General features: G+C 43.4%; 1 protein-coding gene across 4 annotated transcripts in view; it reads right to left on the bottom strand.

Annotated features, from left to right (window-relative positions):
* Window positions 1-23,628, bottom strand: part of TOP2B (DNA topoisomerase II beta) — a 128,266-nt gene extending 104,638 nt beyond the window's left edge. For 2 of the 4 annotated variants that reach the window (XR_012638272.1, XM_074945642.1), the window contains exon 1: window positions 23,222-23,431. Coding sequence is in view for 2 of the 4 variants with exons in the window: in XM_074945642.1 (XP_074801743.1) it covers window positions 23,222-23,272 (51 nt within the window). In the remaining 2 variants the exon portion in view is untranslated. Of the gene's footprint in view, window positions 1-23,221; window positions 23,432-23,515 lie in introns of those variants that run through there. The other 2 variants (XM_074945643.1, XM_074945641.1) reach the window with 2 other exon arrangements.
* Between the last annotated feature and the right edge of the window lie 422 nt (window positions 23,629-24,050).

The raw sequence follows: 24,050 nt of genomic DNA, 5'->3' as shown, positions 1-24,050 counted from the left end.
CTGGTTTAGATTTAGCAAAGTTTAGTAAAGGGGGCTAGGCATCAAAGTCAGACTTAAAATACTAGCCTAGCCTCCCCTTCCCTGGGAGACCCACTGTAAATTACTAAATTTTATGAAGTAGCAAGTAAAACAAACATGACAAGAATAAGGCATCACACCATCTTTGAGAAGTGAAAAGAGACCACCCTTTTGTACAAATTAGCATGGTTCTACTAGAACTGTTTTCAAACTGAAGAGTGTCATGTATATTACAAGCAATTACATGCCACAGGTACTTTATAAAGAAGTTATTGAAGCAACAGCTCCACTACGATTTGGCACACATTTCAACAGACAATCATAACACTTTTCACGTTCTACTCCTTTGAGTAAAATAATGTGAAGCATGTGGCTAATGTCTCTTCTGGACAGGATCATCACAAAACATATTTTAAGGTCAGTTGTGGGCACTTATGAAATTACGTTGATAATTCACAAATGGTAGATTTAAAACAATCAGTAGCTAAACTGTATCCAAAAAAGAAAGTTTATTGTGACCACTAGAAACACAGGTCACTCAATATTAAGGTGCCATTCAGGTCACGGATCATTAGGTAAGGATTTAATGAGGATTCCATTAGAATTTATTTTTTCCTCCCATATAATTAAATCTCTTTGGAAACTAGCACTCATGTTAATTTGAAGGACTTAAGCTGTACTCAAGCAAAGTTATTAACAGCCCTGGTCTACACTACGAGTTTAGGTCGAATTTAGCAGCATTAGATCGATTTAACCCTGCACCTGTCCACACAATGAAACCATTTTTGTCGACTTAATGGGCTCTTAAAATCGATTTCTGTACTCCTCCCTGACGAGGGGATTAGCACTTAAATCAACATCGCCGGGTCAAATTTGGGGTAGGGTGGATGCAATTCAACGGTATTGGTCTCCAGGAGCTATCCCACAGTGCTCCATTGTGACCGCTCTGGACAGCACTCTCAACTCAGATGCACTGGCCAGGTAAACAGGAAAAGCCCCGCGAACTTCTGAATTTCATTTCCTGTTTGGCCAGTGTGGCAAACTGATCAGCACAGGTGACTGTGCAGATCTCATTAGCAGAGGTGACCATGGAGTCCCAGAATCGCAAAAGAGCTCCAGCATGGACCGAACGGGAGGTACTGGATCTGATCGCTGTACAGGGAGACGAATCCGTGCTATCAGAACTCCATTCCAAAAGACGAAATGCCAAAATATTTGAAAAAAATCTCCAAGGGCATGAAGGACAGAGGCTATCACAGGGACCTGCAGCAGTGCCGCGTGAAACTTAAGGAGCTTAGGCAAGCCTACCAAAAAACCCAAGAGGCAAATGCCCCCTCAAGGTCAGAGCCCCAGACATGCAGCTTCTATGATAAGTTGCATGCAATTCTAGGGGGTGCCCCTACCACTGCCCCACCCCTGTACGTGGACTCCTGCGGGGAGGGGGGGGGAGTTTCACGCAACAGGGATGAGGATTTTGGGGACAGGAAGATGAGGAGGAGAAGGAGGAGGAGGTTGAAGATAGCGCACACCAGGCAAGCGGAGAAACCGTTCTGACAGCCAGGAACTGCTGATCACCCTGGATCCAATATCCTCCCAACCCAGGCTTCCGGACCTTGAAGGCGGAGAAGGCACCTCTGGTGAGTGTACCTTTGTAAATATAATACACGGTTTAAAAGCAAGCGTGTTTAATGATTAATTTGCCCTGAAGACTTGGGATGCATTCGCGGCCTGTACAGCTACTGGAAAAGTCTATTAACATGTCTCGGAATGGTGCGGAAATCCTCCAGGGACATCTCAATGAAGCTGTCCTGGAGGTACTCCCAAAGCCTTTGCAAAAGGTTTCTGGGGAGGGCAGCCTTATTGCGTCCTCCATGGTAGGACACTTTACCATGCCAGGCCAGTAGCACGTAGTCTGGAATCACTGCATAAGAAAGCATGGCAGCGTATGGTCCCGGTGTTTGCTGGCATTCAAGCAACAACTGTTTTTTATCTCTCTGTGTTATCCTCAGGAGAGTGATATCATTCATGGTCACCTGGCTGAAACAGGGGAATTTTATTCAGGGGACATTCAGAGGTGGCCATTCCTGCTGGGCTGTTTGCCTGTGGCAGAAAAGAAATCATCCCTACTGTTAGCCACGCGGTGGGGTGAAGGGTAAAGCGATCATCCCAGAGAATGGGGGGGGGACAGGTGGTTAGTTGGGTTTGTGCTGCATATTAATCCAAAAAATCAGCCCCTCCTTTTAAATGGCCAATGTCCCTTTTTTTCCTCCCACAGCTGCACGTTTCAACGCTGCAACTAGCATGTCCGTCCCAGAGGCTAGCGCAGATAAGAAAGCGAAAAAAACACACTCGCACTGAAATGTTCTATGAGCTCATGCAGTCCACCCGCACTGAAAGAGCCCAGCAGAATGCATGGAGGTAGACAATGGCAGAGTCCAAGAAAGCACAAAATGAACGCGAGGACAGATGGCTGGAGCAACAGGAGAGGTGGCGGCAGCATGATGAAAGGAGGCAGGATGCAATGCTGAAGCTACTGGAGGATCAAACTGATATGCTCCGGCATATGGTTGAGGTGCAGGAAAGGCACAGACCGCCACTGCAGCCCCTGTGTAATCAACCGCCCTCCTCCCCCAGTTCAATAGCCTCCACACCCAGACACCCAAAAACGATCCCCCCCCCCGCTCCAGGCACCCAACTACTCCACCCCAGAGGACTGCCCAAGCAACAGAAGGCTGGCATTCAATAAGTTTTGAAGTGCAGTGTGGCCTTGTACTTCCCTCCTCCCCCAGTCCTCCCGGGCTACCTTGCCAGTTATTCCCCTATTTGTGTGATGAATTAATAAAGAATGCATGAATTTGAAACAACAATGACTTTATTGCCTCTGCAAGCGGTGATCGAAGGGGGAAGGGGAGAGCGGTTGGCTTACAGGGAAGTAGAGTGAACCACGGGGGCGGGTTTTCATCAAGGAGAAACAAACAGAACTGTCACACCATAGCCTCGTTTTCAAAGCTTCTCTGATGTGCAGCACGCCCTGCTGTGCTCTTCTAACCGCCCTGGTATCTGGCTGCGCATAATCAGCGGCCAGGCGATTTGCCTCAACTTCCCACCCCGCCATAAATGTCTCCCCCTTACTCTCACAGATATTATTACTGCTTGCTGTGTGCTCCACAATGGGAATATTGGTTTCGCTGAGGTCTAACCAAGTCAGTAAACTGCACCAGCGCGCTTTTAAACATCCAAATGCACATTCTACCACCATTCTGCACTTGCTCAGCCTATAGTTGAACAGCTCCTGACTGCTGTCCAGGCTGCCTGTGTATGGCTTCATGAGCCATGTCATTAAGGGGCAGGCTGGGTCCCCAAGGATAACTATACGTTTTTCAACATCCCCAATGGTTATTTTCTGGTCTGGAAAGTAAGTCCCTTGCTGCAGCTGTTCATACAGACCAGAGTTCCTGAAGATGTGAGCGTAATGTACCTTTCCCAGCCATCCCATGTTGATGTTGGTGAAATGTCCCTTGTGATCCACCAGTGCTTGCAGCACCATAGAAAAGTACCCCTCTCGGTTTACGTACTGGCTGCCTTGGCGGTCCGGTCCCAAGATAGGGATATGCGTTTTGTCTATGGCCCCACCACAGTTAGGGAATCCCATTGCAGCAAAGCCATCCACTATGACCTGCACATTTCCCAGAGTCACTACCCTTGATAGCAGAAGCTCAGTGATTGCGTTGATTACTTGGATCACAGCAGCCCCCACAGTAAATTTTCCCACTCCAAATTGATTACCGACTGACTGGTAGCTGTCTGGAATTGCAAGCTTCCACAGGGCTATCACCACTCGCTTGTGAACTGTGAGGGCTGCTCTCATCTTGGTATTCTTGCGCTTCAGGGCAGGGGAAAGCAAGTCACAAAGTTCCATGAAAGTGCCCTTACGCATGCGAAAGTTTCGCAGCCACTGGGAATTGTCCCAGACCTGCAACACTATGTGGTTCCACCAGTCTGTGCTTGTTTCCCGGGCCCAGAATCGGCGTTCCACGGCATGAGCCTGCCCCACTGCCACTAGGATGGCCAAACTGCCGGGGCCCGTGCTTTGAGAGAAGTCTGTGTCCATGTCCTCATCACTCTCGTCACCACACTGCTATCGCCTCCTCACCTGCTTTTGCAGGTTCTGGTTCTGCATATACTGCACGATAACGCGCGAGGTGTTTACAACGCTCATAACTGCCGCGGTGATCTGAGCGGGCTCCATGCTTGCCGTGGTATGGCGTCTGCAGGAGAGCAGAGTGACAGCAGAAGCGGTCGTTCAATGACGATGGTTTGCAGACCTACTGCACCATCTGCTGCCAGGACACAACAGCTGAGCTTGCTGTGTTATTGCGAGGCAAGAGCAGCCAAGCAGAGTTGCAGCGGAAGCGGCTCTGTGAGACCACCAGGAGAACAGAGTGGCAGCAAAAGCGGTAGCTGACGACCTGCGAGGTGGATTCATGAAAGCAGGAGAGCAGAGTTGCAGCGGAAGCGGGAGCCCTTGAGAGACAACATGGAGAAATTCGCTATGGAGACAAGAGCAGGAGAGCAGAGTGGCTTCGGAAGCGGTGGTTCAATGATGACAGTTAGCAGTCCTACTGCACCGTCTGCTGAAAGCAATATGGCGCCCACAGGGAAAAAAGGCGCAAAATGATTGTCTGCCGTTGCTTTCACGGAGGGAGGGGCGACTGATGACATGTACCAAAACCACCCACAACAATGTTTTTGCCCCATCAGGCATTGAGAGCTTAACCCAGAATTCCAATGGGCGGCGGAGACTGCGGGAACTGTGGGATAGCTACCCACAGTGCAATACTCCGAAAATTGACACTAGCCTTGGTACTGTGGACGCACTCCGCCGACTTAATCCGCTTAGTGGGGACACACACAATCGTGACTGTATAAAATCGCTTTCTAAAAATCAACTTCTATAAATTCAACCTAATTTTGTAGTGTAGTCATACCCACAGTTGTATCTAATTCTAAAAGTAATTGCAAGAACGTATGTGCAATATACATGTCAGGTTTTAGAACCCTGTGTGAATGTGCAGTAGTTCAAAGACTAACCCTGGAAGGGAGAGACAAAAGTTCTGCAGTGATACACCTTAGCAATAAGCCAGCCAGAGAGCAAGCTTAAGGAAGAGTCTGGGCTTGTCTACACTACAAGTTATGTCGGTATAACTTATGTTGCTCAGGGGTGTGAATAAGCCACCCTGCTGAGTGACACAAGTTACACCGACCTAAGCACTATTGTGGATACTGCTGTCGGTGGGAGAGCTTCCGACATGCCGCTGACATAGCTACCGCCTTTCACGGAGGTGGTTTTATTATGCCAACAGGAGAGCTCTCTCCCATCGGCATAGAGAACATCTTCACCAGATGTGCTTCAGTTCTCCTGAGGGCTAGTCTATACTGTAAGGGAGTGGTGCTGCTTTCAAGGCTTTATTACTGATGTTTCTGAAGACACAGAATAAAGGAAAATATCAGGGGAGGGATGTAATTGTGGACAAGAATATTGTGTGTGGCATGCAGGGGAATGGCATACCTGCTTACAAAAGCTAACTTTTCATTTAAGTGGTAAAGGTCTTTTTTTTTTTTTTTTTTGACACTGAAAGCAGCACTCCAGTCCTGGTTTTGCACACTGATGCGTATTATTTAATAACTCTGTTTGTTCATTCATTGTTGAGTGAAAGCCAACCATTTGATTTTGAAGCATGAAAGTGTGGGGTTATGCAGAAACAGAAGCAGTGACATCACTGGGATCTTTCTTCTGTTTCAACTGGGCATTTTTTCTACGTAACTAGTTGACCCCCCAACCCCTCTATGATGGTCTGCTGCAGCAATTCCCTCACCCTCATATCTTCCCATCTCACTCGCTGTTGCCCATCACTTATTTCCCCTACTCCCATGCTTTGGGAATTCATCTCTACTTTCTTCTTTTGTCAAATCCCTCATTATATAATCAACAACCAAACCACCCACAGAAAATAGTATTTGCCACACATCACTCTCTTGCAGCCTTCCGCGCCCTCCTCCCCAAATCTTTTCTTTTTCTTGTTATTTAGACTGTAATATCTTCAGGGCAGGAAATTAAGATCTACAGTCTTCAATTGTTATTCTTTGTCCACACTATGGAAATTTTTGAACAATTTTGTATTGCTGACATTACCCATTCACCTTAACTGGTACCAGCACCAGAGTGCTGTTTGCACATGTACCACCTAGCCCTACTTTTGAGCAAGACTAATCACAGTATTGAAGACAGCATCAACCAATGACAGATTGTCTTCAGTAGCACTCGAGAGTGCCAACACTGGTTTATGTAAACTGGTGTTAGCATTAAGAAACCTTAGAACTAAGAGCATTCATGACTTTGCAGTAGGCACTTAGCATCTTGCTGGACTAGGCCCATTAATTATTTTGTCTGGTAATCTAACGTGTGTGACAAAACTGTTAAGGATCATTTACTTTTATAAATATAGACTGCTGCAGAGGTGGGCCACATCAGGTCCACGGGACTGTCCTGCCTGGCCCTTGAGCTCCTGGCCGGGGAGGCTAGCCCCCGACCCCTCCCCTGCAGTCCCCCCTCCCCTGCAGCCTCAGCTCACCGTGCCGCCAGCATTCTGGGCGGCGGGGCTGCGAGCTCCTGCAGGGCAACGTGGCTGCAAGAGCCGCCGACCTGCCCCGGTGCTCTGGACTGCGTGGCTGGCTCCGGCCAGGTGGCACGGCTGCCGGTCCTGGTGCTCCGAGCAGCATGGTAAGGGGGCAGGGAGCAGTCAGGGGACAGGAAGCAGGGGCGGTTGGATAGGTGTGGGGGTTCCGGGGGCCCGTCAGGGGGCAGGGGTGTGGATAGGGGGTGGGGTTCCGGGGGGGACAGTTAGGGGAAAAAGGAGTGGGGGGGTTGGATGGGTCGGAGGTTCTGAGGGGGGCAGTGAGGGGCAGGAAGGGGGAAGGGGCCAATAGGGGGCGGGGGGCCAAGCTGTTTGGGGAGGCACAGCCTTCCCTACCCGGCCCTCCAAACAGTTTCAGAACTCCAATGTGGCCCTCAGGCCAAAACCTTTACCCACCCTTAGACTGTATCCTACCTCTTTAATATACAAGTTTAACCTCAAACCTTCTTGAAAAAAAATATTCACACTGTTTCCTGCTCTTAAGTGAAAACTGTATTAATTTTATAGAAACATAGGACTGGAAGGGGCCTCGAGAGGTTATCTAGTCCAGTCTCTTGCACTCATGGCAGGACTAAGTATTATGTGCACCATCTCTGACAGGATATCTGAGGAGCAGTTGCAAATGTAGCTGCCTCTATGAAAGGTCAGTTTTATAAACCAATGAATGGGTTATCCACATTATTCTAAACAACCACATAACTCTTAGCCTCCTTTGACCTGCCTCCCCATGTTTTCCTTGTATTGATTTCCTATATTATGTCTTTATTTAGTCCAATCTTGCAAAATGATCCACATAGATGTACCCTTTCAGCCACAGCAGAGTCCCTCTGAAGTCCATTATTACAGGGTCCTATTGTCACCCCCAGAGATTACCTTAAAGGATCAGGACCTTAGACTATTAACTCTTTGGGAATGGGATCATGGTTGCTGTATAGGGACTAGCATGTTTTGGGGAGTTACACAACAAAAAAGGAAAATGATATAATTAGGTGTGATCTTTATCATACAGAAGCCAAAGTCTATACAGAGTACATATTATTTTTGTAACATTATATTGAAATAGATTTTGTTCAAAGACAAAGAAAGCAAATCACAAATTCTGCCCAGGCATCCTTGATAAAGACTTTGCATGGTGAAAATACTGGATTAATCCACTTAACTACATTTCAAATGAGAGGAAAGCTATACCCAATGATTGCTGATTCTATGTTAAGTTATTAATACAGTGTAGTGAGACTGATGCTGTATTTGATTTATTGGATTTCCAAAACAAACAATATACTTGGCAATATTATTAATTTAAAAGTCTGGATACAGGGAATATCCTAATTTTTATGTGCATATATTAGACACTGTGCTGCTACCTAAACGTTTTAACAAATACAGATTTAATAGTCTCACCTCATCACTGCACATACTGGTGGAATAGTTTGATGGCAGTATGATAATAAGCATTCTTTAACTAGAGAGCTTTGAACCACTCTTAAAGGAAAGTTAAGGGGTAAAGACCAATATGAATATTCAAAACTTAAACCTCATAACTACGTAGCTTTGTAAGATCCATGACCTCTGATACGGAGAAAGAAGGAGAAATGGCATGGAGTCGAATTGGATTAGGTAGATAAATTTCCTATCTTCCAGAACTGAATTATTTGTGGGAATTCCATACAGTAATACAAGGAATTGGGATAAATGTCACTAAAAAGGAATGAGAGGAAGGAGAAATAACTGGAATGCTAATAACTTTGAGCTCTCAGATGGTGCCCCATTAAATTTGTGGTGTCAGTGACAAAAGTGCCCTGCTGAGTAGAGATGAGTCAGACCACAGTTTGCTGAACTTGAATTTGTACAGCTTCCTCTGATAAGCTGAGATCTACCCTAGGCCAAATCAGGAAGCATACTGTTGCAGGCACCTGAAGTATGACAACATTTGGAATGGTCTTTTTTAGGGCAGTTACACAAAGAGTGAGCAATAACTTCCCTTTTCACTGAATAGGCCCTCTCCACTGAGGTATTACCCTGACCTGAGTACGTGATAAAAGGCCTGGAAACTTGAGCCACACATACTGCCATAGAGATATTCAAAGTGCTGAAACCCTTGCAAACAAATCTGAGATACCAAGTGAGGCTTGTAGAGTGTTGTTACAGAATGATGTTCACGTGTCATCTTTGGCCTGTTTTTTCCTTGCTCCTCCAGCATTGGTTCCATGGGTTGTACACTGTCTACTAATTTTAAAACACAATTTTTATATCTCAAAAGGAGATGTTTCTGGACAAACCATTTATCTTCTCTGTCTCTCAGAAGATGCAAACATAAAGGATGTTGGTGATAGGTGCGTAAAAGAATGCACAAAACCTATTGAGGCACTTGGTAAAGCTTATCAGACTTTGATACAGAAGGTAGAAGTACCATACAGCTATACCTGACTGCCTCAAGAAGGCATTAATTCACATGTAAAGTAATGAGCCTTCTGAGCTGCCAGAGTCCCAAAATTCAGAGCAGTGACTCTCAACCTTTCCAGACTACTGTACTTTCAGCAGTCTGATTTACCTTGCGTACCCCCAAGTTTCATCTCACTTAAAATCTACTTGCTTACAAAAATCAGACAAAAAATACAAAAGTGATACAGCACACTATTACTGAAAAATTGCTTACTTTCTCATTTTTACCATACAATTTTAAAATAAATCAATTGGAACAAATATTGTACTTACATTTCAGTGTATAGTATATAGAGCAGTATAAACAAGCCATTGTCTGTATGAAATTTTAGTTTGTACTGACTTTGCTAGTGCTTTTTATGTAGCCTGTTGTAAAACTAGGCAAATAACTAGATGACCTGATATACCTCCCGGAAGATCTCTGCATACCCCTGGTTCAGAGCATCTGCCATTAGAGGGACATGTAGAAGAAACCACCACATTCTCAGCCTAGCTTAATATTTCATCAGCTATCTTGGTCTGCACAGTATCATCTCTCATATCCTGCCTGTGATGTTACCCTTCAGATTTAGACAGATCCTATGAAGGAACACGTGTTTCAGCTGCTGAAGGAAGGAGGCAAGAGACTTCTAAGGATCATGATTCTGCAAGAGGCTGGAAGAGTAGCCTGGACTGCAGACTTGGCCTTCCTCCTGTGGTCTGAATAATACCTGACATAAGGGCTTGTCAGTGAGGCCAAATTCATTTAATAGCAACCAGAAGGAGGGTGCTGGATGAAGTCACCACATGAGATTTTAAAGTCTCCTAACCAAGGCAAGAAACAGAATAGATCGTATCACAGCTTGGGTTAGTTTATTCCAGGAGGTGCCCAGGTGAACCTCCAAATATATCCCAGACGATACCAAAGTCAATTCAAACAACTCCTGGAAAAGCAGCATCAACAGAGGGAACGTGAGAAGAAAGATTGATCAGATCCAATCAATGGATATGCAGTGTCCCCTGGTACCAAAGGATCCAATCTCTTCTCTTTAACAGATAGGGACAAAAATCCAGAAAATTGGTAGCACAGCAAGGGCTAGATACACCCTTTGTTCTGAGGGAGACTGAACCATGATTTCTGAGCAGCTCCTTTGATATATGTCTGTACAAATGTTTCTTTGGAGATCAAGATTCCTTTGGCACCAACTGGATCACAGAACTCCTTTTCCTCTTGCCCACATACTTGAAGGTAGGGGACAGAGGACTCAGGCCATCTGGAAATTCAGGTTTAACTCTACTGCCGGCATGGCACTAGTGGCAGAGCAAGGGTCAACAGATACCTTTAAGGCCAAGAACACCCCGTGCACTAAGGTGCTGACAGTAACAGCAGAAGCAGACATGCAGACAGCATAGGCTCAGCAGTAGCATTCACCAACAATGCCTTTGTTGCATTACATGCCAAAGTTATCATCATTGATCCTTTGCTGTGGTTCCAGAGGATGGTGCTGGTCCCATAAGAGTCCAAGTCTGCTTCCAGAGGAGGACCTTAGCCCTGAACAATTCCCAGACCTTTAGCCTCATCCAGGCCTGGTCTACATTATATGGAGTTTTAGTGTCACAAAAAACTTTCCTTCTGGCAGCACAGGCATCTACACAATTTTGAGTCCTAGCAACAATGCCTTCAGCTTTCACTGGCAAAATTTTACCAGTCCCCCAAGCAAATTAAGCCCTCTATCAAAATGCTGGTGTGGACGTAGAAGTACCTATACAGATATAAGCAGTCCTCCAGCAACGAGCCCACAATGTAGCTGTTCCTACAGCCATGACCTCTATGGTCCAGTTTTTCTAACTTGCTGCACAGGAGTCAGTGGCCAGCAGTCCTGTACAGGCATGGCTCCAGTTCACCCTTGTCCTGCTGCATGGACACCTCTCCTGGATTTCTCAGAACATGCAGGGAGAAACATGTGTGGGCACAAACTCCCACAATTTTCTGGGAGGAATGATGGCATCTCATAAATACAATACAAAAATATCCCACAGCTGGAGACTAACAGCTGGGGCCTTTGGCAGCCAGGGAGTGGTGAGAAGTTGTTGGGGATTGTGGTAAAAAGTACACCTCTACCCAGATATAATGCTGTCCTCGGAAGCCAAAAAAATCTTACCGTGTTATAGGTGAAACCGCGTTATATCGAACTTAAATTGATCCACCAGAGCGCGCAGTCCCGCTCCCCTGGAGCGCTGCTTTACCGCGTTATATCCGAATTTGTGTTATATCAGGTCGTGTTACATCGGGGTAGAGGTGTATATTATTTGGACTTTTACAAAAAGTAATCAGCAGTGAAATAGTTTATTCATATTGCCAATGAAATTGATCCGAACTCAAAATTTACAACAACTCATGGAAACGAATAGGGAAGTTCATACCTCTAAGAGCTATTGTTTCAGGCTATGTGCATGCTCAGGAAGACAACAACGCATCAGTTCAGGTTTTCAAGTTTTCTTCTAACTGTACAGGTTACACTTCTTTTTTAAAAAATTAAACCTTAGATTCTACAGCACAATTCTGCAGGAAAAGTGAATTCTGCAACAAATTCCAAGACCTCAGAACTCAAGGCCATGCCTGAACCAGATACTCTTCCCTCTCACAGCTAAGTTTACAGATATTTTCACCTTTCTAAACACAGGCGTGCATATTAACTTATCCATAGGCTACCATAAGAAGTTTTATGAATTCTGCATGGGAGTATGTACAGTTTGCCATGCTTTTACGTGGAAAAAACATCAGTTACGGGCTCCTAAAAATATAAAACTAGGCTCATGCATCAGTTTTTAAATGGAGGTGAAAATGTTGAAAGCTTCAGGCTTACGAGAAAAAAAATGCACGTTTGAGTGTAAGTGAAACACACTGGTCCAGATTCTCATCTGGTGTGAAGTGGCCTGGCTCCACTGAATTCACTGATTTACACGACGTGAGGATCTGGATCACTTAAAAAAAAAAAAAACCACCCTAAAAATATATTTTGTGCTGAGCTGTGCTTCAGAGGGAAGATCTCCTCCACCTAGAATCAGGACTCTTATGGTTTCTTTATGATGCTGCCATGCTGGGAAGGAGATTATCCAAACAGATTCCATCCTTTACTCCCCTAATAAAAAAGAAGAGGAGAATGGCAAAAGAGGGTCCATGCAAAATTTCTGGCTTTTCCCCTGCAAATTTTACAAAAGTACAAAAATCAGGCTTTTAATACGAACAGCCTTATAATCCTAACTATGGAATTGCTGCTGGTACTTTAGGATTGGTATAGTTTTATGTTTGCTGAGTAGTGACTTTATAGTAGAGTACAATTGCTGAACATGCATTTATATTATAGTGTATTTTAACAGTTCTTTTGCAGAACAGCACTGTAAGACTTATATGATATAGCCCTATAAAAGAATTCAGTATTTGATTAATTACAGCCATTACAATAGATTAAGATTCTAGGGGGCAAACAAACAGCAGCAGTATATTTCACTTAATACTATGGACCAGATAACAACCAGAAATTAATGAGACAAGTGTCATTTTCATGTTTTTTCACATGGAACAGTTAGAAATTTAAAAGCAATCATAGTCTCAGACCTCTTCCTTTGAGAGAGCAAAACCATAGGATATTATATGCCTTAACACTTTCATCTTAAGTGACTATGCTAACACAACTATTTTTTTAATCAACAAAATATTTTAGAACTATTAAAAGTTTGTCTTCATGTTACAGATTAAAATAGCACACTAATTTATTTTTAACTGTTTGAATCTTGTTGCATAGCTAATGATATTTTGTTGACATTTTACAGATAATGAGTTTTTCACAAATCCAATAAATTTGATTAAAAACTCTGACCCCAATCCTGCAGAGAACTCCATGAAGAGGCTCACAGGAGTTTCAAATAGATTCATAGCAACTTAGAGAAACAGAAGGATGAGAGAAAAATCAAAGCCTTTCATATCAGGAAGAACCCTTAACCATGGGTATTTGAAATCCATGGCTGTTCTCTACATCCTCCTCTACCATCATTCCCACAGAAATTAATGGGAAAGTCTTCTGGATGTGGCTCATTATGTGTACCGCTGCTTTAAAAAGGGAGTCCCACCAGAACTTTAAACCTGCCTGTTGATTCAAGATGGAGCATCATGTTTCAGTAGGCAAGTATAAGAATTTTTTTCCCAAAAGTAAATTACTATTGACATAAATGATTACTCTGACAAAAATCTACTTTTCAAGAGAAATTTAAACAGAGTGCAATGCAATTTGTTTTAACTTCCAACAAAGTTTCTGAATTCTACTTTTTAAACTGTTCAGCATAAATACGTGCAATACTTTCATGCTCTGATTACCTCCTGTTCTCTTGTCCATTCGTGAAACCTCTCAGCTAGCAAGAGGAGAAACCTACATTTTATTCTGACACTGAAAGTTTTGCAACATGTTATAGGTTATAATTCAATGTTCTGGATGAGGACAGCCATAAGCTGACTGTTACACTTTGCTGCCTAGTTCCCCTCTCCCACATATCTGGGGTCATCTTTTCTTCCCTGCAAAGCCCAGAAGTCTTCCCTCTTCGCAGCTACCTCTTTGTTCTTCACGTGCCTACTCAAACAAATTTGGAAATCTAACAGCCATCCTCCCATCCAACTTTGTTTGGTAATGGGAATGGGTGTTGGTGAGCTCTTTCTCCCAAGGTGTAAGCTCGTCCATTCTTATGGCTACTTATTGACTGAAAATATCAGCTGATACTCTGAGCAACTACTAGCGCTAGTACCTATATGAACAAAAGCAGATGGACAATTCAATTGCAGTATGCAGAGACTATTTTGTAAATTAAAGAGACCTTGCTCCCTACAAAGCCAAGAATACCCGATGTTATTAGATAAGGGACAGTGAGGTGAGAAGATGAGACCTATTAACTTCTAAAATCTTGAGGAAGATGGTCAACAGAAACAATGAGTTTAGTTCACTAACTGGAAGTACTACTTTTGTTTAATAAATCAGTTTTAAATGCAAAACATGTTCTGGTAAACTTACTTTTTTCTTACTTTATACATTAAAGATAGTATTCTTTAACTAAAAAATTCTAGGATGCTGCTTTTGTGCATTTAATTGAATTCCAATTTCCATCCAAATGCAGCTTGATACAAATCATGAGTATTACATCATTGAAGCGATAAGAAATGTATCATTTGCCATTTTCTAATATGATAGAAAATGTAAAAATTAAGAATTTCAATAAGTGTATGTTAAACCATATAATTGCTTAAATGTACAGACAGTGTATCCTCCTGGTTAGCAAAAAGTACAGAATTTAGCACAAAGGCTGTATTTAGTTGCCAGTCAACACGTTTTAATGGTTTCCAACTAATGAGAATCAAACTCTGTCTAGGCAAATAACTAAAAAAGAAATGCAAAACGAGATTAGAATCAAGTATTTAAGTCAATCCATCGTGGTACAAACAGAAAAGTGAACACAAGGAAACAATGAAATCATACTGGTCACCAGGATAGCAGTGGTCACAGCACAACAGCCACTTAACCACTGTCTTTTTTGTAGACACTGCAGAGAAGAATTTTAAGGAGGGGCTTGAAGGAGAACAAAATGGCTTGGAACAAGAGTGTTCTAGACCAGGGGTTATGAACCAGGGGTACATGTACCTCTGGGAGTTCACCAAGATCTTTCAGGGGGTACATCAACTCATCTGGATATTTGCCTACTTTTACAACAGGCTACATAAAAAACACGAGCAAAGTCAGTACAAACTAAAATTTCATACAGACAAAATGAGAAAGCAAGCAATTTTTCAGTAATAGTATGCTATGACATTTTTGTATTTTTATGTCTGATTTTGTAAGCAAGTAGTTTTTAGGTGAGGTGAAACTTTGGGGTACGCAAGACAAGTTAGACTCCTGACAGGGGTACAGTTGTCTGGAAAGGTTGAGAACCGCTGTTCTAGGCCTGGCCTCAGCTGGCCAAGAAGTAAGGTGAAAACAGGCTTAATGCAGATGGGGAGTGGAAGAAACATGAAGATGCTGATCTTCAGTCCCCATCCTCACATGCCCAGGATAGGAGGAACCTGGAGGATTCAGCAGGGGTCACCGTAGCTCCTCCTCCACTTGCTCTGCTCTTGAACACAAGAAGTGTTAGTGGATGTCTGCCTACAAACCTGATAGTAAGAAAAGAAGCAACAGCATTACATAGGCCTGGTTCACGTATTAAAAGGGGTTTTTTTTTGTGTCATATGGGATAAGCTTTTTAAAAAAGCATAACCTTAAATTATTCAGAAGTTAATGGTACTGAACATACATACTTAGAAAGTGTTCCTACTTGCTTTTGATAATCAGAATTTTTCCAAGGTTGATTTAAAGGCTTCTCATCCATTGTATATAATACAACAGCACCCAAAAGTCCCAATCAATCAGATCAAAACCCTCTTATTTCAGGCATTATACAAATGTGAAGGATGGTCCCTGCCCGATGAGTTTACAAAGCAATAAACAAGGCCAACGCAGAATGAATAATTAAGGCAGGCAATGGGTTTTTTACCCACGAAAGCTTATACACAAATAAATCTGTTAGTCTTTAAGGTGCCACCGGACTCCTCATTGTTTTTGTGGATACAGAGTAACACAGCTACCCCTCTGATATAAGGCAGGCAAGTGTCATGTACTTTCTACAATTAGCCATATATAGGGCCCTACCAAATTCACAATCCATTTTGGTCAATTTCAGAGTCATAGGATTTTAAAATCATAAATTTCATGATTTCAGCTATTTAAATCTAAAATTTCACAGTGTTGTAATTGTATTGGTCTTGACCCAAAAAGGAATTGTGGGGGTGTTGTGGTACCGCTACCCTTACTTCTGCGCTGCCGCTCGTGTTGGCGCTGCCTTCAGAGCTGAGTTGCTGGAGAGTGGCAGCTGCGGGCCAGGAGTCCAGCTCTGAAGGCAGAGCCGCCACTAGCAGCAGCCCAAAAGTAAGGATGGCATAGTACGATAGTTGCAAAAAGAAAAGGAGTACTTGTGGCACCTTAGAGACTAACCAATTTATTTGAGCATAAGCTTTTGTGAGCTATAGCTCACTTCATCGGATACATTCGGATGCTGTAGCTCACGAAAGCTTATGCTCAAATAAATTGGTTAGTCTCTAAGGTGCCACAAGTACTCCTTTTCTTTTTGCAAATACAAACTAAAACGGCTGCTACTCTGAAACCTGATAGTATGATATTGCCACTCTTACTTCTGTGCTGCTGCCTGCAGACCTGGGCCCTCAGTCAGCAACGCCACTGTCCAGCCACCCAGCTCTGAAGGCAGCAGCACAGAAGTAAGAGGGCATGGTATGCTATTGCCACCCTTCTGCGCTGCTGCTGACAGGGTGCTCCCTTCAGAGCTGGGTGCCCAGCCAACAGCCGCCACTCTCCAGCTTCCCAACTCTGAAGCCAGCACAGAAGTAAGAGTGGCAATACCATGACCGCCGCCTAAAATAACCTTGTGACCCCACTGCAACTCCCTTTTGGGTCAGGACCCCCAATTTGAAAAACACTTGTCTCCCCATGAAAATTGTACAGTATAGTGTAAAAGCACATAAGAGACCAGATTTCATCGTGGGAGACCAGATTTCACAATCCATAACGCGTTTTTCATGGCCGTGAATTTGGTAGGGCCCTAGCCATATACAAAATGGAACAAGAAGGTCAAGAAAGACTAGTTAAATATAGATTTCTCAAAGCAAGTTTCAGTGAATTATGTAGATTACTGGACATTGTTTCAAAGAGCTACTTGTCTTTCTCCTGCTATAGCAGAACAGCAGACTTGTTTAAACAATCAAAACTGAAAGCTATCCCTTCATTTTCAATGTAATCAACTAAAAAGGGTCTGATTCAGTCTGTTTATTCCATTTACTTTTAAATGGACTGATTAAATGAGGGGAAGACAAGCTCCCTCTAATGGAGACTGTCAAGTCTAACTAAAGACAGTTCATGCTCCAATGTTTGATTCCAAATAACTGATCCCCACTCATTATACACATGCCAACTTTCACACAAGAAATAAATCAACTTCAAGCCTGTCCTTTAAAACTGCTGAGAGAAACATATGGCTTAAAATTCAGTTTTACTAAAACAATATTTTCTATCTTTTCACCTAGCCACACACCGCTAAGGCAACACACATTTGATTAGGCACAAACTATGCTATAATCTGTCACGTTCATTTGTCTATACTTCAAGAAATCCTCAGATACAGAGACAGAACATTTTAGTATTCATCAATATGATTCGCTTAACTAGAAACAGCAGTGATACTAGGCAAGTATTTCATTTTACACTAGCATTTCCCAAGATGTGGAGCACGCCTCTTTAGGGGGATGAGAAGGAACAAGGGAGGTAGGAAGAGACCCGAGTTATTTTCCAGAGTCTCAACTTTAAGAAGTCTCAAGCTATTATGGTTATGAAGAAACACTCAGGTAATATTTTCAAGGTTAAATGATGCAGACAACCGTTAACAACAGCTCCAAAAGAAATGACCATTTATTTTGATGGGTACTAACTCTCATGCTATGTTACTTCAAATGTTACTTAACTATTTCACTGTCCCAAGGCACGTAAGATAGGACCAGTAGCATTATGAACAGCTACGCAATCTGAGTGACGTATCATTTTGGGTAGGTAACAGAAAGCAAGGTTGAAGGTGAACGTGACCAGTTTCTTTTTCCTGAAGTGGGAGCGTGAGCAGGCCTCAGGTTTCAAAAGCATGGGAAATTCTGCAGTAATCCAGAAGTGACCATCCTTAGTTTTAACAGTTTCATTATAAATTGATACTTTGAGATTAATGCCTAAAATCCTTCCTAAAAAGCTAACTCTTTAACATGATCCTTTGAAGTCTGTTCCAAATCATGTACTAATTGTTTGCTTTACATAAAATCTAACAGTCATATCTGACGCCACCTTTGGGGGAGGGCTCTGTGTGTGTGTCTCTCCTCCACCCCTCCCCCCTTACTGAAGTGCCATTTGAAAAATGGTTTCATTTGGAAATCAGACACAGAATTAATCACTGACATTTTTTAAGAATGTAGAAGTAAACAATATAACAAAAAGTTTAGACTTACTCAAGTGACATGCTTCAGACTAATTTTATCCATAAGGACTCCTAATTGAAGTAATGCCAAGCAACAAGTAGAACAAAAACATTGATTTTTGAGGGAAATTTCATGATTGCTACCCTCCTAATATTAGTTTGTAAAAATATAATCATCATCACAGGTCATGAATCCCAACCTCAAAAAAAAAAATATTTGCTTGTTTCCCTGCCAGTTAATAAAAATGTATATTTATCAACTAATCCTGGTTATTCAAACATATCGAAGTAAAGCCAAGAAATTATCTTGGAAAATGTTAATATTGTCACCGCACCAAAAAGGTAGCTTAACACATGGGATGATCAGATTCTAGTCAAAAGTGATGAGACTTACCACAGAACCATAGAAATGTAGAGCTGGAAGGAACCTCAAGAAGTCATCAAGCCCACTGTGGCAGAACCAAGTAAACCTAGATCATCCCTGATGGGTGTTTGTCCAACCAGTTTTTAAAAGCTTTCAATGATGGGCACTCCGTGACCTCCCATGGAACTTAGGCTTTTGTTTTACTAGATCTTAGATGGCCAGGGGGAAAAAGTCCACTTTGGTATCCTGCTTTTGGCAGTGGCCATTACTACATGCCTTATCACAGGATGTTCTCACACTTTCACAGACGCATGGACCTCCTGCCTTTCCATTTGCAATTGTGGAGAACTCCTTCCCCAATTCCATTCACTATCACAAAATATCTATGGCAACTACAGCTGTAAAGTATCTAATACCCACTGCCAACAAGACAACAATCAAAAGCTCTCTTTTAATCCTGTTGTGTATTATAATATTTTGTAGATTTAGTATGTCTGAAACATATTTGATTGACAAGTCCTATTTCTGCAGAGAACAAGTACAAGATACAGTACCAGTTCCTTCACAATTAAATGCAATGGGCCTCTCTAATTTGTGACCATTTCTAGGAGCGAGAAGGTTGTTCAGTATTCATTTTTTTTCCAATCACTGGGTTTTTGGCTGGAGATTACCAATAAGAGTGGAATGAATACCAACTCTGGTGGTGGCTTGATGTACGCAGCTCTCCACTATAAACTTATAGTGAGGACTTGTCTACGTGCAAATGTAATTTAAAGTGTAAATTTAAACAGATTTATTTAAACTGGTGCTAAACTTGGGGTCATACATTTTGGTTTACACCAGGCTTTTTCCTGTTTATGTTAAATCGACTAGGACAAGATTTAACTAAACAGAAATAAGCCAAACTGAAATAAGTGTCACCAAAATAATTTAGCCCAAAGCAAGGCCTAAGACCAAACTAATTTCAAACCACCATAAAATGATAACTTCTCAGGACTGGTCTCCACTGTGGGAAGATCGACGCTGCTGCAATCGATGCAGCAGGGATCGATTTAGAGGATCTAGTGAAGACCTGCTACATCAATGGCAGAGCGCTCGCTGGTCGACCCTGGCACTCCAGCTCTCCAAGAAGAATAAGGGAAGTCGACCGGAGAGCACAATGAAGACACTGGGGTACGTCGACTCCAGCTACATAATTCACGTAGCTAAACTAGTGTAACTTAGGTCGACTAACCCCAGTTGGAAGGGCAAACAAATAAAACCGTAAGCTGTACAGTGATCTGAAGAGGATAAAGCAGTGTGAGTTTCAAGTAGATAGGGAAGATTAGGTACTAAAATACAAACCCTTTACTCAGAGAAAGACAACTATATCAATTGTGCGTGAGGAAATGGGGACGAGATTATAAGTAACCTGCTGATTAAAAAGAATTGTCTCCTTATATGCCTTTCAGGTACCTACCCACTACAATTGCCACTAGAAAGGTGTGGTTTTCAGAGATGAGCTCTCTATTTTCAATGATTTGAAGCACAAAACAGGGAGGACCACAGCCTTAAATTGTTCACTGAACTCAGTTAAAACTTTATAACGTTTATATCCTTATCCTGACATAAGAGGAACAAAGATTCATACATTTTTAAATGTAGTATTTAAAACAGGAGAAAAAACAAAGGGTCCCGTAGGCGGTAGTGCCTTCCCTTCTTTAAAAAAAATCTTTTTAAATCTAAAGTAAAAATTGAAAAAAGAAATTGTTCTGTTGCAAAATGAATTGTCAAGTTCACCCAAGCTACTTAAGTCTTCTCTCATAAGGAAGGTTCTTCAGTCCTCTGATCATCCTAGTAGCCCTTCTCTGCACTTTTTCCAGTTTGAATTCATTTAATCTTTCTTAAACATAGGAAATCAGAACTGCACACAGTATTCCAGATGAGGTCTCATCAGTGCCTTGTACCACGGTAGTAACACTTCCCTCTCTCAACTAACGTATTTTAAGATTGAATTAGCCTTTTTCATTGCCACATTATACTGGCAGCTCATAGGCATCTTGTGATTGACCAATACACCCAGGTCCTCCTCCTCCTCTGTCATTTCCAACTGGTAAATCCCCAGTTTATAGCAAAAACTATTGTTGTTAGTCCCTAACAGCATGAACTCGCACTTTGCAATATTAAATTTCATCCCATTTCCATTACTCCAGTCTTCATGGACATCCAAATCTTCATGTATGATATTCCAATCCTCCTCCGTATTGACGGATCCTTGAGAAACTCCACTAGTAACCTACCTCCAGCTGACAGTTCACCTTTCAGTATGACCCACTGTAGACTCTCCTTTAACCAGTTCCTTACCCACCTTTCAATTCTTGTATTAATCCCCATCTTCTCCAATTTAACTAATAACTGTATCAAATGCTTTACTGAAATCCAGGTAGGCTACATCTACTACATTTCCTTTGTCTCAAAAATTGGTTATTCTCTCATAGAAAGAGATTAGGTTGGTATGGCACAATTTATCTTTTGTAAAACCATGTTGTATTTTATCTGAATTACCATTTACCTCTCTGTTTTTGATTACTCTCTTCCAAGATTTGTTCTAAGGTCTTGCAAAACAACCGAGGACAAACTAACAGGTCTGTAGCTTCCTAGATCACTTTTTTTTCCCCTCCTTTCTTAAATATAGGCACTATATTTACAACTGTGTAGTCATAGGATATGACCTCCAAGTTTATGAACTCATTAAAAATCCTTATTAGGTTTCCAACTGCATATGCCAGTTCCTTTAATATTCTTGGATGGAGGTTATCCAAACTCCCTATTGAAGGGGAATATTATTACACTGACAATCCCTAGTAAAACAGAGTGTGCCTGTTCGATAAAGATGCTGCTACTTTACTACTCATTCAACTATGCTGCCTTTTTTTGTTAGCTATATTAAGGAAATGACCCTACTGTGAACTCTATGCTTAGAAAGACAAATGCAAGTGAATTACTGATAGTCTGTGGGAACTGCGCCCCTTCAGGTCTTCTCTCCTCTGTCCTGGGGCCTTTCCAGAACCAGAGAGACATACTGTTAACAGGCCAGGAAGGCATTTCTCTCCACCCTCCCTGGATATGAGTCAACAGTGTGCCCTTGTTGCCAAGAAGGCCAATGGCATTTTGGGTTGTACAAGTAGGGGCATTGCCAGGAGATTGAGGGACGTGATCGTTCCCCTCTATTCGACATTGGTGAGGCGTCATCTGGAGTACTGTGTCCAGTTTTGGGCCCCACACTACAAGAAGGATGTGGAAATATTGGAAAGCGTTCAGCAGAGGGCAACAAAAATGATTAGGGGACTGGAACACGTGACTTATGAGGAGAGCCTGAGGGAACTGAGATTGTTTAGTCTGCAGAAGAGAAGAAAGCAGCTATGAATCCCCCCCTCATTCAACTACCTGAAAGGGGGTTCCAAAGAAGATGGATCTAGACTGTTCTCAGTGGTAGCAGATGACAGAACAAGGAGTAATGGTCTCAAGTTGCAGTTGGGGGAGGTTTAGGTTGGATATTAGGAAAAACTTTTTCATTAGGAGGTTGGTGAAGCACTGGAATGCATTACCTAGGGAGGTGGTAGAATCTCCTTTCTTAGAAGTTTTTAAGATCAGGCTTGACAAAACCCTGGCTGGGATGATTTAGTTAGGTTGGACAAAGGTTGGACCTTTGTCGCAAATGGTCCTGCTTTGAACAGGTGGTTGGACTAGATGACCTCCTGAGATCCCTTCCAACTCTGATAGTCTATGATTCCATTCCTCACACTGCCAAAAGCTTTTAAACTTCTCAAAAGCATTCACCAGTTCCAGAGTCACTTAATATCACCAGAATGCCAAATTTAGTTCTGTTTGCTCATCTTAAAAAGAGAAGCCAAGAACAGGAAGGAAAACTTTAAGAAGGTTGTAAAGTTTAATTCCTGGGTTACATTGTGAAGCATGTAACATCCCAGCTGAGCAGTCTCCTCTCCCCTTACTCCTAGGTTATGAGATATGAATACGCCAATGACTATAGCTAAACTGATTAAAATGAATCTGTCATAAAGCTTAACTTGAAACATTTTAGACAGCTGAGAATGGAGGATGTCAGTTTGGGACTGACGTTCACCTGCATAACTCTTTTGTAGCCCTGAAAACATTTCATTCTAACTGAAATCTAGCAGCACAAAACTCTAAAGACCATAAAGAGGGTGATGGATGCCCCCTCACTCTGGAGAAAGGTATCTGTAGACATACTCTATCCCTGGCTTTCCAACACCCTCCAGGGCACCAATTTACTAATCAAACAACCTGCCCTCAATTCTGGATGAAACACAGCAGCTTCCCTCCCACAAACTTCCCCCATAAACACCCCAAACCCACCCAATGCCACCATCTACCTACAGTGCCAAACTCAGTACCAAGCCCTCTATCGCTGTAACCTTTCCCCTACATTCTCAGCTTCCATCGGAGCACTATCTGCACTGCTGGAACTTGTCCACACATGGGAGATATTAAGCAACCGCCACATACATAATTCAATGTGCAGACAAGACCTTCATCCCTAAATTCGCAATCTCCCCTCTGAGCCAAGCCTCATAAGGGAACAGTGGGGAAAATAACTTACCACCCAGGTTAGTCCCCCGCTGCCACCGCCACCGCCTCCGGATTTAGCCATTTTCTCCCCGTTGCCTCAATATAAATAAGGAAGAGCTAAAAGGACTGGGGCCGAGACTGGGCTTCACCCCTGACCTCAAACAATACACACACACAGCTGGCTCAGGCTCTTCCAGCCCCTACACACACACACACACACACACAGCTGGCTCAGGCTCTTCCCCCCCTTGCGCGCGCGCGGACACACACACACACACACACACACACACAGCTGGCTCAAGATCCCACTTGCACGCACACCCACCGCCTTAGCACCAGGCTCCCACTCCCCTCGGTCCCGGCCCGGCGTCTATGTCATGCTGAGGAGGGCAGCCGAGTATTACAAAGTCGCGAATCACCCCCCGCTCCGCGTGCGCGGGGCCGGGCCGCCCCGGCGCGCCGAGCCCGCACAAGGAGCTCGTCCGCCGGCCGCTCTCAAACTCGAGGCTGGGCGGCGGCGGCTCAGGCAGGCCCGGCCTGCGGGTCTCGCTCACACCGAGGCGGCGGGTGGATGCGGTTGGTCCCTCGGCGGTGGCGCGCCGACCCCCGCGCCCGCGACGGCCCCGAGGAACACGGTAAAAACGGGATTAAAGGTCCGTCTCCAGCCCAACCCCCACGCGGAACCGCCGCTTCCCCGCCCCCCGCGCCGCCGAGGCCCAGCTCTCAGACAATAACTGCGCTGCCCCCGTCCGGCATAACCGCCGCGGCCGCCGCCGAACACCGCCGGCCCGGCCCCTAGCCAGCCCGCCAATCACAGGCCAGGGGCAGGCACACCGCGCCCACAGCCAGCCAATCAGAAA

The sequence above is a fragment of the Natator depressus genome, chromosome 2 (genome assembly GCF_965152275.1).
Source record: "Natator depressus isolate rNatDep1 chromosome 2, rNatDep2.hap1, whole genome shotgun sequence".
In the NCBI taxonomy this organism is placed as follows: Eukaryota; Metazoa; Chordata; order Testudines; family Cheloniidae; genus Natator; species Natator depressus.
This window is presented reverse-complemented; position numbering and strand designations above follow the sequence as displayed.